We start from the raw sequence: 16,679 nt of genomic DNA, 5'->3' as shown, positions 1-16,679 counted from the left end.
CATGACAGAAGTCGCTGGAGTTAGTTGGGAACTTTTGAAGACTCCTCATCCTGTTTATTTCTTTGCCTATCAGAGGCTCTTGGAAGAAACAATTACCTGGCATTTTCTGAGGAAGAATATCCCCTTATTAAATCATATTATAGAGATGGTTGAATTGTGGGAGGTGGCAACATTCCTGGAGCCAAATCAGCTCCTGGTATCACCCGGGTGATTTCCCCAAGGGAGGCAGGGACTTTCCTCACCCTTTCTGTCCATCTGCGTTCCACAGATTGTAGCATTTGGGTCACGCCTAAAGAATGACATCCTAAGCTTCTCCTCCCTGCTCTTTCCTGCCCACACACATGCTCTGTAGTTTCTAAAAACAGAAAATTTCCACCTAAAACAGGCAGTGGCACTCACGTGTCTGTCTGGCTTTCATGTCAGATTGTTGCTGAGTTTCTAAAGAAAAGATGTACACAGCCAAATGTAGGAACCCTTAACTCCAATTCTGGCTCTGGTTTACAATTATCCAAGAATCCTTTCTAGAGAAAAACCATCTCCTAGCAACAATGAGGCACGTATTTACATTGTTTTGGTTTTGTTTTTTTTTTTTAACTTTCTTTCCATAACGTTCTTCAAATTTAGCTGTGATTGTAGCCCAAAGAAGAGGCAAAACCAGCTGCACTTCTCCTGTTACAAACATGCTCAGGCTCTCAGCAGTCTCTCTATAACGGATCTAGTCCTGTCGTTAGAAATAGGAGAGTTACAAATTCTCTTCCAGAATAATGTTGTATTTAACCAGAGATCCCAGTCCCAACTCCTTGTTATTGAGTCCAGGAGATTACGGTATGTTTTGCAGCTGCTGTATGAATTGTTCTCCACCCAGTGGCTGTGGCAGATGAACGAGGTGATAAGCATAATCCCAGCTTCACATAGCATCCCTCTCACCTCCGTATCTTTATTGGAGGTCTGATCTCTAACTGGGAAGCCATGTCACACTGAAGAAGGTGAATTCCTGAAACATTCATCAGAAAAGGAAAGCAGATGCAGCCTTTTTCTTTATGCAGTGGCTAACTGGGCAGTTTTCCTGATCTTTGCCTTCTAAGAAATCATTTTAGGAGTGAAACACTGGCTTTTCTCTCAACATTTTTTTCTTTCCTTATTTTTCTATTTTTAAAGGTTATTTTGTGTGTTTGTCAGGGAAAAATGCTATGAGCTGCAATATGAAAAAAACAAACAAACCTGTTGATGCGAATTATGCAATAAAGAAATACCCACATGACAAGAAAAGAACATGGGAAGAGAAACTACCTCAGAGAGATATCTTTTGATCTGAAGAAAAAGAATGGGACTCAATGAAATACTTTATCTGGATTTCTATCAAAATGCTATTTAATGTAGTTTGGATTAAGATAGTGACTTAATGCTGTTAGATAAAGCATCAAACTGGCTCCAAATGTTATGTAGATGTGTATTTGCTGAGAGAACTGCATTACAGTTTGTAACACTTATTAAATATCCTTCATTATTTATTACCAAGGATCTTGGCACTTTAACAGGACTAATGAATGTCAAATTGAAGAATGAAACTCAGCCTCCATCAGATAATAGGTTGTCATAGAAGGAAAAAAATCAGCTTAAAATGTAAAGATAGTTCCAGAGTGTACAGGAGATGGTGGTTACTGAAAACAACAGTGCATTGATTCCTGGTGTACCAAAAGAAAGATCATCAGAAGTAACACGACTGGGGTGATATTGAGAGATTCATGTTTGTTCTGTTACATTCTGTGATCAGCCAGTTTGCATTTGTGTACCACCTCACTGCAGAAAAATAAGGAGAGTCTTCCTGCACTTTGCTACTTGTACGTTTCTCCTCCATAATGTTATTTAGCTCTTCCTAAACGTCATTAACAAGTTTGTTCATGAATTCAAAATTATTTTAAATTAGTACATATTTAGATCTCTAGATTAACTCCATTTGTAGAAATTTCAATAAATCATCCATTTATCTTAATTTGTAGTTTGTAAGTGCTTAACACCTGCTTAGAACTTACTTTCCTTAATGCATTCCTATTAATTAGTTCTCCACCTGCATGTATATGAATGTCGGTACTTTTACCCACAAAACCATTTTGTTGTAGTTTGTGGCTCCTGGCGTGCATCTGGTTTTTGGCAAGTACTTTGGGATTTGTGGTTCATGCTCTGTAATAAATCAGGAAGAGTCACGGCACAAATAAATACACTGAGTGTACAGCCTTCATGGAGTTGCTTCACTGAGATGAATTTCCATCCATGCAAGAAGCTGAACACTGATCTGCCTCCTTCTGTATCAATATGAACTCTGCTTTGAGTGAGTGATCAGCTTTTTCTCCAGATAGCACTTGGATGAGTATAACGCCCAATTGATGTGTTATGGCTGATCATCTGGAGCTGCTTTATAGCCCAGAATGTCACTGGGAAAAAATACATAGACCCAGTTGCATGATTTCTCTTGTTCTGAACAGCTTTACACGTGGCCATTTGGCTATTTGGAGTGATGAGGCTGAGTGCTGAGAGTCTGTGTCTGGCTATGTGGATATCCACATCTATTAGTCATAATGCTGCTGTTCTGACAGTTGACCTCTTTCTCCAGAAATCTATCTTGGATTAAACCTTGGCTTTGGTGCTCACCTTCCTGCCCCTCAAAGCACAGAGTTCTGAGGGATCAGCAGCCTTCTCCCTTGCAGGCAGACACCGGCTTCTTAAAGCAAGAAAGAGCTCAAAGGTGGAAAATTGCAGACTGTTCTCCTGGCCTTGTGAAATATGGGTATTTCCCACGTGAATGAGTAAAGGATACTTCAGCATAAAAGGGATGCTATTTAACGGGTGAGCAAAGTGCCCTGCTAAGTAGTTTGGCTCCACTAGGTTGAGAGAACAAGCATACCTAATAATCAACAAAACCAGGCTGTGGTAATGTGGGTTTGCTAGGAGACATCAGAACTGCGGATGGGAACAAGTTTGGAAATGAAAAAGCAGAGAATAACAAGGTAAACAGGGAATGTTGAATCCTTCAGTTCTTTGGTAAATATTTCTGTTTAGATCTTGAGATAGCTGACGTGATGCAGCCTTCTTATTGTACCCCCTGCAAGTTACTCGGGATAGGTCTATCTACTGCTGCTTTCCTCTTTTCCTCTTCTTTTGATTTATCTCTAAAAGAGGAAGCAAATAGCCCAGTATGGAATTGCAGTTAGCCAGCAGTACGTGCTGAAGCCCTGTGTATCAGACTTTGTGGCCTCCCGGGTCATGTGTCAAGGCTGAAAAAAGGACATTATATTACTTATACTAATCTCTCTATATTGAATCTGTTTTGCTTGTGACAGTAAGTAATGAGTAATCTGCCTGTCCTTATCTCAACACTTGAGCCCTTTTCCATCACATTTTATTCCTTTCTTTCTTCGAGGAGGGGCAGTGGAGAGCAGCATGGTGAAGGGGAGCTGCCCATCAGGGTGAGACAACCACCAGGTGCTCAGTCGGCTTTTTGAAGTGTTGACTTATCTTTTGAAATGCGTGACTTTTGAATGCTACACAAAACAGTGGATTTGCAATTCAGATAACAGTGAATTGGACTACTAATCTCAGAGCCATGTAATTGGTTTTGAGTGGGAAATCCCCAGGAATGGCACTGATCATCATGTCTGAGCCCAACTGACGCAGTCTCAGGAGAAGACAGTGACATAACGTACAAATGCATTTAATGTAGTTAAATGGGATTGTCATTTTGTCAAATAGCCTTTCTTTAGGGAATGGGATGAAGCTACAGCATGACAAAACCTTGCCAATTGATAATGCTTCAAGAAGCAATGCAACAACTGCAAAGATCATGAATAAGATGAAAAGTAGATAGGAGAAATTCTTTTCTCTGGAAATCAGATGCTAAAAATGAGATCTCAGATATAGTCCAAACATACCGTGAGGTCAGCCCTTCTCACAGTACTTTGTGCTTCTGGATCTTGATTGAGTCAGCAAGCCAGGGAAGTGTGAAAAAAGAAAGCAAGAACCAAAATTCTCTACAGAGTTTGGAATGAGTCCAGTGGTTTTTCAGCAGAGTTGCCTGCAAGGTTTGCCTTGCTGGAATATTAAACTTCAATCGTGTGCAAAGTAAAATGTGCTTTGAGTCAGTGTCACAGACAGGACAGGTAAAAATGCTGGGGCTGCAACGTTGCTTGAGGTAATTTGATTTAAACCTTGAGTTATTCCATCACAATATATCCTTGATTGACTTATCAAAAATCATTCTGCTCTTGAAAATACATGTAGTTAATAGCAGTATCTGTGTGTGGAAGCTCAGTTGGTTGACTGATGCTTTTATCAAAGGGTGCTGAAAAATGGTACTTTCTGCAGTTGCCTCAGGGAGAGGAACGCAGTGTTCTGCTCTCCAAGAATCAGACCCAGCTGTTGAGTTTCACTAAATTTCTTCTTAAAAATTGATCCAAACCAAAAGCAAAACATCTCTGAGCCCCAGCAGCCCACCAGGTTAATGTGGTTAGATCGCTTGTGTTTCTGTAGGTGTCACAGAAGGTAAAGATGTTGTTAGAGTTGTGCTCCAATGCCCATAACTTACTGTTCTGAACATTCTGGTGTTTGTTTACTGCTGGGTTGCCTGGATTCAATCTTTGCTTGTGACTCATCCTGTGGCAGCTCCTTCTGCTTGTGAATATCTTTACTTTTCTGTATTCTGGGTGATATTCCAGCTGCTGATACTAGAAAATCTCTGTCTCGAGAGCTTTGCATCTTTTCCACTATTGCAAACCCAAGGCGTGTGGTGATAATGGCTGATGCTAGAGATATTTGCTGCAGGTGCCTGTTAAGTATGTCTCACACCACAGTCCTGGGACAAAACCAGTTTGCTTCTGACCCAGAACTGCTGGAGTTTCTCAGGGGAACAGTTTTGGAAGATGTATTCTGGCCAATCTGTGTGCAATGGATTTGTAAGATGGATAAATGACCGCTATTCAGCCATCTGAAATGTGACAGGCTCCTCTTTTTGTGTCTGACACCAGATCCGCAAGGATGAAAAGAGGTGCTCTAACTCATTGTTCCAGCTAGCACTGGCAACATGGGGCTCTTTATGATGTCTGTGATGTATTTGGAAATATCAACCTTTCTGTTTGAGGTTTGCTTTGTAGGAAGCTGTGCATGCAGCACTCCACTGGTTGGTGTTCTAGTGCATAAGCAAGCTGATCTGTTACATTCCTTCCAAACACATTCCAGGCTTCTGTCTTTAATGCAGTATTAATGACCAAGAAACTTAATTGAGAAGAATGCAAATCCCAGCATTTGAGTGTCATGTAATGTTTTTACCACAGGCAGGTCAATCAGATAAAAAGGCTTCCAATTAGTAAAGCTGAAATCCAGCTTTGTCTTAAACTGAGGCTATTGTCAGGACCTGGCGGCGATGCTTCATCACCCAGTGTCTTGTAATTACATTACTTAATTGGATAGAGAATGGGATTCGAGCTTACTCTATTTTTTTTCTACCTGGAAAGTTACAGAGAAGTCTTTCAAGACTGCAACAAGTCCAAAGGGAGGGCAGTAATGGAAAGTTGGGTTTCACATACTGCAATTTTAATGCAGGAAAGAAAATTTCATGCTCAAACTTTGTAATTAGCAAAGAAAATCTTGGCCCTGATTTTTATATCCACGGAGCATGTGGCAGCTCCCTGCTGGCTCTGGGAAGCACTGTGGGAGTCTTGCTACTTTCAGGGTGGTTTTGTTTTTGTTTTTCTCCAGGGTGCTTAATTAGGTGTTTCACTTTAGAGCCTACCTGTAGGTATCCAGTTGTTAAACACTTTAGTTTCTGATTGCATGGCATGAGAAGGGGAAAAGGAATATCTTATAGTCTTTATTGGTTATTTTTACATACTAAATAATAATACAAATCTCGTAAAATAAGGACACTTTAATCAGCCAGCATCTCAAGTACATTTCCAAATAAAACCCTCCACATTCAATTAAGCATGCTTGAACAGGCTGCGTGGGAGAACTGAAGCCATTAATAAATATGAGAGACAGTTAAAAAAAAAAAAGAAGTGAGTGGACTTTGCTTAATTCCCCTTGTTCAGTTCTATATTTCAGTGTGTGTTTAGTTCTCTTTCTCCTTGCTGGAGTGTCTGTTGTCTTCCTTGTGGACTCTGAATACCAGCTGAATTCCCACAATAGGAAGTTGTTCAAAGGTAAGGTGCTCAGAGCTGAGGACTGAAAGACTGCTGGGTGTACCTAAAAAGAGCTGAAGTTCTGAAGTGTTTGACACTGTGAAAGAATCAGATCTGCTTTGGAAGCTAATCCCCATGGATGTGGACTGCTTACCTTTGCTAACATGGCATTCTTCCTCAGGAGCCGTGCTCTGTTATTAGTGCTCCCTGTCTAATGTGCTGTATAATGAGCATTGTCCTTTACACCAGTGTTAAACTGATTGGTCAAACTTTGAGTTGTGCAGAGGTACTAGGGATTTCAGTGTCAGACTTTTAAGTACTGGAGGGTCCTTCTTGCAGCAAGCTTGGCTGAAGTAAATGTTACTCAAGGAGAAAACAGAAGAGCCTCAAGAACAATTTTGGTTTGAACGTGAGATAGTGTATGCTCTTGAAATCGTGTTTGCAAAGCCCTAGAGGACCTTTATTACTGTGCATAATAGCTACTTTACAAGGCTTTGATGAACCTTCTTCCTTTAGAAAGCAGCTTTGCAAATTCTTGCTGTTTTTTCCTGTGCTATCAAACAGCGCTGAGGAATGCGTGGCTCCCAGGGGAGGCTCTGCCTGCTGTGTTGCTTTACTTTCAGAGCATTTTATCAAAGACTCAATCCAACTCAGAGCTGCAGTGAGAAATGCTGAATAGGATGTAAAGCACCAGCAATCAGGAATAAATGAAGATGGGGCTGCCTGGCCTCCCAGGTTTATCTTGCCCTGCAGGTGGAGAGAGTGTAAAGCTAAATGTTGTTATAAACCTTTTCAAGATGTCATATGGGCTCAGATACAGAGGAGAAAAGGTTCTGAGGTGGTCTTATCAGTGTGTATCAATATCTTATAGGAGGCAGTAAGGATGGAGCAGACCCTTCTCTGTGATGCCCAGTGAAAAGATGAGGCAATGGGCACAAACTATGGAAAAGTCCATTTAAACATAAGAAGAAACATTTTTACAGTGAAGATGGTGAAATATAGGAACAGGTTGCCTAGAGAGGCTTCTTATGGCAGCATGGAAGGCTTTCCTTATGTATGTCTTATTTGCAAGGATGCAAATCCTGAACCCTTGCTTGTTGCATTATATTTATATAATAATTAAAAACATATTGCAAGCCTATGCAGTTCAAAAATGGAATTTCATGTTGCAAAGGCATTAAAGAACTCAGATGTAGAATCTGTAGGAGGTTCGCTCAGTATCCCTGCGTAGGAGAAGATTATAGATGCAGATGCAGTAGCTGCAAGGTGGAGCCTTCATTTAGATCAGCAGCATCAGTTCCAAACATGGCTTTGTGCATTCATAGCAGTAATTTGCACTAGGTTGGCTTTATCTGTGTGATTTTACTGGTCCTCGTGTCCCTAATCTGAATGAAGCACGTACTCAGCTAGTTTTATGAGGTCTTTACAAGCTGCTTCACATACAAATGCTAATACATTGTAAACTAAGCTTAAGGATCATGTGATTCTTTAGATGGTAAATCTGGTGGTTCCGAGTTGTTCACATATTTGGCAGATTATCGGTTTATCACTCATGGTTAATCTTTTAGAGAAGTGTGGCTTAATTTCTTTTGTTAACTAATTAAAAATATATAAAAAAGAGAAGCTAACACTGCATTTAGACTATATATATACATATTACTCACTCAGCGGTCTGTACAATTAGGATGAATGTGTAATTAGGAACTCTGTCCAAAGAAAAAGCATAAATAAATTGTTAGATGTGACAATTATGTTTCAAAACCTTTATTTGCTAGCACTGACTTAGAGAAAAAGGCACTGAAGTCTCAAGGCTGCTGATCTTAACCTATGGAAATGGAATAAGCACAGGTGCCGAAAGCAAAGACTTCTTCAGTTTTCATGCCTGAGTAAGAAGCGTTTGCTCAGATGAACAAATTACAGGAGAGCTCCAAAGTAATGCAGAAAGGAATGAGGTTCTTCAGTATATACCAATTTCTGCTTGGGGAACAGTGAAATTCAGTCAGTGGTGCCCTGTCTCAGCTGCCTGTGCTGCTCTTGAGGGCAGATAATGTGGAGAAGAATTTGGCTGGTGTCAGCCCTTTTTGTCTCACTAAATTGCTGAGAGTAGTGGGGTAAGCAAAGAAGGTAAAGCGTGGGGGGGAAACTGTAATGCAGAGGAAATAGTAGAAGTGTCCTTCCCCAGCTATGGAGAACAGAGCTTCCTGTGTGAGTAATACCTGATGTTCACATTTGTTTGCGGCAGTTGTAATATTCACATACAAAAAGAGAGAGAAACGTGTTTGGGTGTATGGGTCTATAAATACACACACACAAAATAGCAATTGTTTATGTTGCATACATGCTGGTTTTGGGATCAGTTTCTGAGTGGTTTGTGGTATGGCAGTGGCTCAAATGAGTAGCAGTGTAAGAATTTAGGAGTTGCTTTTTTGTTTGTATTTGCTTTTCCTATGTGAAAACATGGGAAGGAGTATCTTTGAAAGGAGCACTTCAGGAGATACTCAGCTATCCTTGCTCAGAGATGACAGAACTTAAGTTTGTCTGACTTATTGGAGATGGAATACTGAGGGCTTTAGCTTACCAAAATGAATTACCGCATGATTTTGTTGTATAAGTACCAAGCACATGTGTGCTAGGCCAAAATCCAGAGATCTTCCAGTGAGATAAGAAGAAGCATTGGCTTTGTAATCTTACAGCACTCTAAAAAAGACACACCACAGAACTGATAGTTTATAATTCCCTGATATCATTTTACATTTTTAATGTTGTACCTCATCATTACACCCAAATTATCCATTTATATAACCATAGATATCTAAACTCAGAGTGGAGATAACATCCATGTCTTCATGTAGATTTTCCTTTTATAGGATTGCTTTCATTGCAATCTGAAGTCAGAATTTCATGACTGTAATTTGGATATCTGCTCAGAGAATAGTTAAGGTTTTTGGAGTACATGAGCATGGGATAAGCCAAAGAGGAAGAATGAAGGAGGAACAAGGGGAGAGGAGCTTGTGATCCAGGTCTGAACCTCTTAAGAAATCAAAAGCAGCTGCCAGATCCCCCTACTTATTAATTCTCCATGACTAAGTCCTTCAGCATGTTATAAATACCACTGCTCAATCCAAAGCCATTGGGTACCTGTGCACGTATCATTGTCAGCATATTTCTGCAGTAACGTGCAGCGGTTTAGCAATGGGCAACTGGCACAAACTGAAAAGCTTGAGTCACACATGCCTTTTCTGCATACACCCACGTGTATCTGTTACGTCCGTGCTGCCTATGGGAGGTAATGTGAATAGCAACGGAGCTGCGAACGCCCTACCAGCAAACAAGGAACTTGCACGCACTGAGAAAATGGGTATCAGTGCAAAATCTGCGTCAGAAGAAGAGGAAGAGGAAAGTACTCCAAATAATTGGTTTTATGTGGCTGTAGGAATCATGGAGAGACATTTTTCAATGAAAATATGTCAGTAGTAAATGTTGATGTGCTTTATGACCGAGGTGCATCTTGGTGTTAGGGTGACATTTTGCATATTTGTGAATGAAAGCCCTGTGTTCTGGCTCAGATTTTGCCATAAGGCACAAAATCAGCATAAAAATATTGTGCCCTATGCCACCAAACAGCAGCACACAGAAAATTGCAAGTATCTCATAAGAGGATGGCTTGAAAATCAGAACCCTGCACTTTACAGAAGTGTTGGCTGTAGGGAGGCGACAGACCACAAAGAAAATTCTATAAGATGAGCAGTTCTTTTTTGTCCATTAAAAAAAGACTGTGTTGTACTGAACACAAAGTCCCTCCCCTTGTTCTGACGGGTTATCATTTACCTGAAAGAGCAAATAATTCTTTGGGCAGCTTAATGGTTTTGGAGCCTGCTCAGCTGCCTCGTGTGATGCTGAATCTTTCACCTGCTGGCATTAAATGCTGAGCGTGGTGATGCTCCAGTGCTCAGGTTGTTCAGGGAAAGCTCCTGTCTTATCTCTTCATAACTGCATGCAGCTCAGCTTGGATTGTAACCTGAGGTTTCTTAGAAGTGTTCAGAGCTGGCTTAGTCTGTCTTCCTGCTGCGAGGGGAGGATTTATGCATTTCACAAGGAAAGTGGAGAGAGTGGTGCTTAGCACCTTTGGAAATCCTCCCTCATTCCATAGCTTCTAATCGAAGAAAAATTCAAGAGTTTGGGGTATGGCAGGTTCAACTCCTTCACAGCTTTGAAGAGGCTCCAGAATCTCACTGGTTTTAACTTGTGCCCTGGTATGTTGGGAGGCTGTGGCTGTGCTTACAGGTATTGCTTGTTCCGGAGCCCAGAAGCAGGATTTGTTATACTCAGCTGCCTCCCCACATCTTCCTCTGTCTGGGCAGTGTTGCTGGCACTTAGTCTTAACATCCTGAAAACAGACTGAGAGTCTTCCTGTCTTAGAATATCTTAAAATGTTGAGTGTGATGGGACAACTGTGTATTATTGCTGCTTTTGTTTCACGCTTGTAAATCTTCACAAAAAAATATAATCCCTTTCCTTCTCAGTAAGAGACAACTGAAAAGAATCTGAGTTTCTATACAATAAACATGTACAGGTGTTTTGCTTTCCAATTGCATGGGCCTCTATCTCCGCAATTGGGCAACTTTCACTGCTCTCTGTCCTGAATTCAAGAATACGACGAGTGACATTCTAAGGTGTTTTATTTCCTCTTTTCAGTATTTCTGGCTTCTTGTGCTCTCACGGGGCTTGGTCGGCATTGGTGAAGCAAGTTACTCAACTATCGCTCCAACCATCATAGGAGACCTGTTCAACAAAAACACCAGGACCCTCATGCTATCTGTTTTCTATTTTGCAATTCCTCTTGGCAGGTAAGTGACACGATGCTTTTTTTTCACCCGTTTCTGATTCAAAGTTAGCTCACAGAAATCTTCTGTTGCCAGAAATGATGGCAGTTCTGTCTTTGGTTGGAATGGCTTAGACAGGAAAGTATTATCAGCCATGACTAATTAGTGGCATTTGATTCCATTTCTATCCTTGTTACTTATTCATGTGTGACTTTTGGAAATTAGTGGGAAGTAATTTTTTTTTTACAGCAATTAGGTGGAAATGGAAAGAAAATATTTTAGCTGACTTTCCTGGAACATTAATAAACTAAGCTACAAATTTGAATAAAATCATATTTGTTCTGAATTGTTGCTTCAGTTCATCTGAGTTCTAGGGCTCCATCTTTCAGGTGACTGTGAAATCTGATCTCGTAAGACATTGGACTGTGTTTTCAAATGTGAGCAAATAGATACATGCTTCTGTGTGAAGATCTAAATATCGGAGATTTCAAGAGGAATAGGCTTCATTAACACAAGCTATCTTAGTTTAAGCTCAAATTGTGCACAGCCTTGAATTTGGCCTGTCTGAGTTTGTAAAGTGTGACTGTGCCAGTCCTGGTAGTTGTAATAGCAGCGGCCAGTCAATTTTTGTGCTGAAACACTGAAACAGTGATTAAGAGAAATTCTTCAATCTAGTATGGAAAAGGCTGAAAAGAGAAAACGTAGTGATTGTTCACACTTCTGTGCAGAGCAGCGGAGCATAGCCAAGACCATAGATGCCTGATGAAGCCACAGACAAGCTCAGATTTGAAGTAATTATTTCCTCTGATGCTTTCTTTCAATTGAGTTCCCTTATCAGCCCGATGCAGTATCTGATTGTTGGGACAGCAGGGATTCTGTGATTTTAATTTATTTTTTAAATAATGGCTGGCTGGTTATGGTGAGGTTTGGAGACAGAGTGGTTTCACACTGTTTGCAGCTCAGTTCCCAGAGGTGAACATCTTCCTGGCCTCACATGTTCATTTCCAGTAAGGAAAACCTGGGCGATGGTTTAATCCCATCAGTTCAGGGAAAAATTTATTGAGGGTGGTGCATTTACAAGTCAGAGCAATTAGTCTTGTGATAAAACTCATAAACATCCTTTTGTTCTTGAGGAAAAAGAGATAGCCAAGTCATTAACTGATGAAAAGAATATTTTCCTAAGTAGGGAAATACCAGGGATGCCAAATATTTACATCGAGAATCCAGTGAACTGTGGCTGGCAAGAAGTAACAAATATTCATCTATTAAGCTCCAAATATCCAATGGAGGCTTGGATTCATGGTTTGATTTTGGTGAATGGTTTGATTTCTGTAAATAGAGCAGTTTTGGATGCATTATAGATGGCAACTTCCAAAACTCCGTGGACTGTTCAGTAAAGGCATGTGATTGCTGACATCTGCCTTTCTGTCATCCTAGAAACTTTTAGCCAAGGCAGTCACAGCAACAGATGCAGCAGTTTTGAAAGAATATCCATTTTCTTCTGTTGAATTTGAGAGAAACTTGGTTTCATTCACCTCTACCCAGCCTTTTATGAAGCCACCTTCTGTTACTACAGCATCATTCTTAGCATGGAGCTAAAGGTTCTCTTGTTCCTTTATCTTCAGACTGATCTGATTTTCTCCCATCTGACTATTTTGCATATTCCTCTTGGCTTTTCTTCTAAGCGTATAAAAAATGCTTTCTTCATGGGTAATTTGCACCAAGTGCTATTAAATGACAAGAAAAAAAAATCACGTTAGAATATGATGTGTCGTGAAGGGCACTTCTTAACTGAAAGCCTGAATGTAAAATTGTAAGTATTCATATTAGTGCACAGAAAGGCGTGATGTACAAATTGAATTATGAAATAAATTCTTTTTGAGCCTTTCTGAGGGGATTGAAAGTTGTGAACTTGAGATTAGTGTCCAAATTTCCATGAGATTTCAGCCTTTTTTAGACTGAGTGTGCTGAGAAGAGTTATATTCCCTCTGTCCCTTCCTGCAGCAGAAGAAAGACTAGCAAATGCAATTGGCTGTGACTGTTTTTGTCTCTTTTTAAGAACAACCATGACTGTGGTATTCCTTTAAAACTCTCACCAACTCTTTTCTCTGTATTACTTACAGTGGCCTGGGATACATCACTGGATCAAGTGTGAAGCAGGTTGCTGGAGACTGGCACTGGGCACTGCGGGTAAGTTCATAGAGAGATTTATTAACTCTTAATATACTTTTGATAACATCTTAATAACAGTTGTATCAATTAATCTGTGTTAGGAAGAGTTCTATCACACGAGTCCTCAACCTTTTGTTTATACTGCTATTGCACATAGATGGTAAAGGATGGGAGATTACATCTGTGGATACTAAGTGCACAGTAGATGTATTTTCTAAGCAAGTGAGGAAGGTTTGTGGTTTTGGTTGGTTGTACTTGTTTTTCTCCCCACTTGGGAGCAAGAATTTTCCAATCGCTCTATTATTAATTGGCCATGATTTCTTAATGGGGATGGGGAGATGAGGCATTGGCCTGAAATCAACTCCACAGTCTTTCAGTCCACTGCTGTCAAGAAACTCTGAGAATGGCTTCCTGCTTTGAGGAAAAAACACTTTGTTCCAATTTCCGCCTGTTTTTCTGCCCTGAGACAGTCAGTTTCCTTCTGTTTTAACCTCTTGGGACCTTGATAAATGTGTTGAAAAGATAATATGCTCCTATCGCATACTCACAAACAGATCCTGCACAAAAAGATGTCTTGAAAGAGCTGACAGGAAGTGGCCCAACAAAACTGTTCTCTGACCTTTGGCAGTTTGGGTGGCATGTGCCCCATTGAGTTGCATTCTCTGACTTTGGCACTTCATGAAGATGAAGTTGCCTGATAATGTGAAACCATTGCAGGGTGGAAGAATGTGGTAAGAGATGTATGTCAAGCAAGGATTTTCATGGCCAACATGCTTTCCACACCCAGAAATCTTACCGTTGGCCTTATTGACCTGAAAAGGCTTCTAATTTCTCCCATAAATTATTTGGTCTCTTAGCCTATCTGGGAGCATGTTTCCAAAAAGTTAAACATCATTCAGAATGCTGGTATGTTAATGACCTTAATCACAGTATTCTCAAAGCTTCATGCTTGCAGAGTGCGATAAGAGAGTCCAGGGAATGACAGGGAGAAATGAAGGGAACAGATGCCTCAGTGTGTGCACAGATTCTGACTGGCTGTAATGAACTGGGGTGCTGAAATGAAACTAATGTAATCTGTTTCTTACCCACTAGTCAGAGCAGACACTGCTGGCTTCCTGTGCTAATTCCCTGTTTCTTTCTTGCAGGTATCTCCACTCTTAGGAATGATAACAGGCACACTCATCTTGATATTTGTACCTGCTGCTAAAAGAGGAAATGTTGAACAACTTGGGGGACAGCTGAAGGCTCGAAGCTCATGGCTAAGAGACATGAAGGCACTGATTAGAAAGTAAGAGCACTCTGCTAAAGCATGCTTTGCCTCTACTGCTTTATTACTATATTTATTATTATACTTTCTGGTATTGTCAGACAGTATGAAAGGACTACAAAAAGTGCTAATGGTTAATTTATCAATATTTCTATATTACTTATTCTGGTGATTTATCCAGATAGTAATCTTAAATAACATGAACGGGGAGGAAGTGATGGTTTTGCTTTGTGTCCCCACAGCCGCAGCTATGTGTTCTCATCATTGGCCACCTCAGCTGTTTCCTTTGCCACCGGAGCACTTGGCATGTGGATCCCTCTCTACCTTCACAGAGCACAAGTTGTGCAGAAGACAGCAGAGACATGCAGCTCCCAGCCCTGTGGCACCAAAGATAGGTGAGATTCATACACACTGCTTTAAAAGGGGAGGAGTTAAGGGCTTATTTACCGGAGGAAATAGGCAATTCTCATGGAGTCAAGTTACTAGAATGTCTGTAATTTCCTGTAGATCCTTGCAACAATGATAGGAAATGCTGGGTTTGTAAACTGAGTTTTATTTCTCTTCTTTTCTTCATTGCATGAAGTCAAACCAAAGGAGAAGTGATGACCTCAGCTCAGTCCCAGTTCCCAGGCTGTAGTACAGAAGTAGAAGAGACAGCTGTTTTTGGCTTAGGAGATGGGTGTAGGGCTGAGAGGATGAGGTTTTCTAAGACCCACGCTATTTTCTGGAGTAGCAGCAGAGTCGGTTGGCAGGTTGGGGTAGCCAGAGCCGTGGCTATAATTCAAGACTTGGGCTGGTTTCCCCCAAAGTCTGCAGGAACTGACCCTGAAGGTTTTTATTCCAGTGGGAGGGAGGACTTCACTGTGTTTCATTGCTTTGTGTACTACTGAGTATGCTGAGTTTTGCTGAAGTGTGATGCAAAGATCTGAGACGCTTTGGTCTGGATTGCTTGATATCACCCAGTGGTGTTTTTTCAGTCCCAGTTATATAACATAGCTTGCAGTACATAAGCTGTGAAAAGTAATTCATTGTTTTGTGCTTTACCATGGTAGCACAAAACATAAAGCCCTAAAAAACTATCCTGGTGAATAAAAGATGTGAAAAATTGCCTTTTGCCAGCTCTTTTTCTTTAAAGATTGGGACAGAAAAATAACACTAGGAAAACCTTGCTCTAGCTGACACAATCCCATCACAAGTAAACTGCTTAATGGTTTGAAGTACCATTGACTAAAGCACCCAGCGGGCAGCCTTACTGTATTCTGAAGAATGCAGCAAGCAGAAAATACAGCTCCAGTCAGACTGTCCATCTGCTGTTTACAAAGACAAGTTTTCCACTCCTTGATGACACCTATATTTTGAGCTACCCTGCAGCTACTTTAATGTAATTGCCAAAGACTCTGTTATCTGAGTCATACACATACAATACAGCAAATCCTTGACAGCTACTGCTCTTTATTTTAAATAAACACATTTTGTGTGTGTATTATAACAGCAAAAATAATCTAATCAGCCTTCTTTGAAGTAGACTGAAAGATGTTAGAAAGTTGAAGTATGTCGAAAGTCCCTGATATTTGGTTTCTTGCTAGGATTCTTTTCCCTTAAACTTCCTAGTATTTACTCTGTCCATGCTTTCCCTTACATGATCAGCACTCAGGTTATTGCTCCGTTTTGTTTGTTTACAATTAGCAGTGCATTGTACTTTATAGGGAACTATAAAGAAGCAGTATGAGCCCTGTGCATCTGTGTGTTGATCAATGCCTTTATAGAAGGTAGCTCATTTATTTTACCTTAAACTTGCAAGAACAACATCCAGATTTCCATCAGTCAGTTTACCCTAATAATTTGTTTATAGATCATGCCTATTTGGGGGGGGAAATATTCAGAAAAATAACTGACTTCCTGTTTTGTTTTGTTTAATAGCTTGATCTTCGGAGCCATCACATGCTTCACTGGTTTCCTGGGTGTAATCACAGGGGCTGGGGCAACCAAATGGTGTCGGTTAAAAACCCAGCGAGCTGATCCTCTTGTCTGTGCTGTTGGCATGCTAGGATCAGCCATCTTCATCTGTCTGATCTTTGTCGCTGCCAAGAGCAGCATCGTGGGAGCCTATGTAAGTATAATCCTTTGCACATGCCAGTCTCACTCTTGTTTTCTTAACCAAGAACCTCAGGTCGTGTGCATTGTTCCTTGCAGGAGTATTGAGATGATCTTGTTACCAATCTTAATGTTCTTTGTTTTGCCCCTTGG

At 40.6% G+C, this 16,679-nt stretch overlaps 1 protein-coding gene across 7 annotated transcripts in view; it reads left to right on the top strand.

Moving 5' to 3' along the window:
* SPNS2 (sphingolipid transporter 2) overlaps positions 1–16,679 on the top strand; it is a 117,647-nt gene that overhangs the window by 41,527 nt on the left and 59,441 nt on the right. For all 7 annotated transcript variants that reach the window (XR_004309305.1, XR_001558964.2, XR_004309304.1 and 4 more), the window contains exons 4-8: positions 10,866–11,017; positions 13,117–13,183; positions 14,311–14,453; positions 14,675–14,827; positions 16,353–16,542. Coding sequence is in view for 1 of the 7 variants with exons in the window: in XM_015880552.2 (XP_015736038.1) it covers positions 10,866–11,017; positions 13,117–13,183; positions 14,311–14,453; positions 14,675–14,827; positions 16,353–16,542 (705 nt within the window). In the remaining 6 variants the exon portion in view is untranslated. The remainder of the gene's footprint in view (positions 1–10,865; positions 11,018–13,116; positions 13,184–14,310; positions 14,454–14,674; positions 14,828–16,352; positions 16,543–16,679) is intronic.

This window comes from Coturnix japonica, chromosome 19 (genome assembly GCF_001577835.2).
Source record: "Coturnix japonica isolate 7356 chromosome 19, Coturnix japonica 2.1, whole genome shotgun sequence".
NCBI classification, from domain to species: domain Eukaryota; kingdom Metazoa; phylum Chordata; class Aves; order Galliformes; family Phasianidae; genus Coturnix; species Coturnix japonica.
The sequence above is the reverse complement of the archived record's forward strand: the minus strand, read 5'-3'. Positions and strand labels throughout refer to the sequence as shown.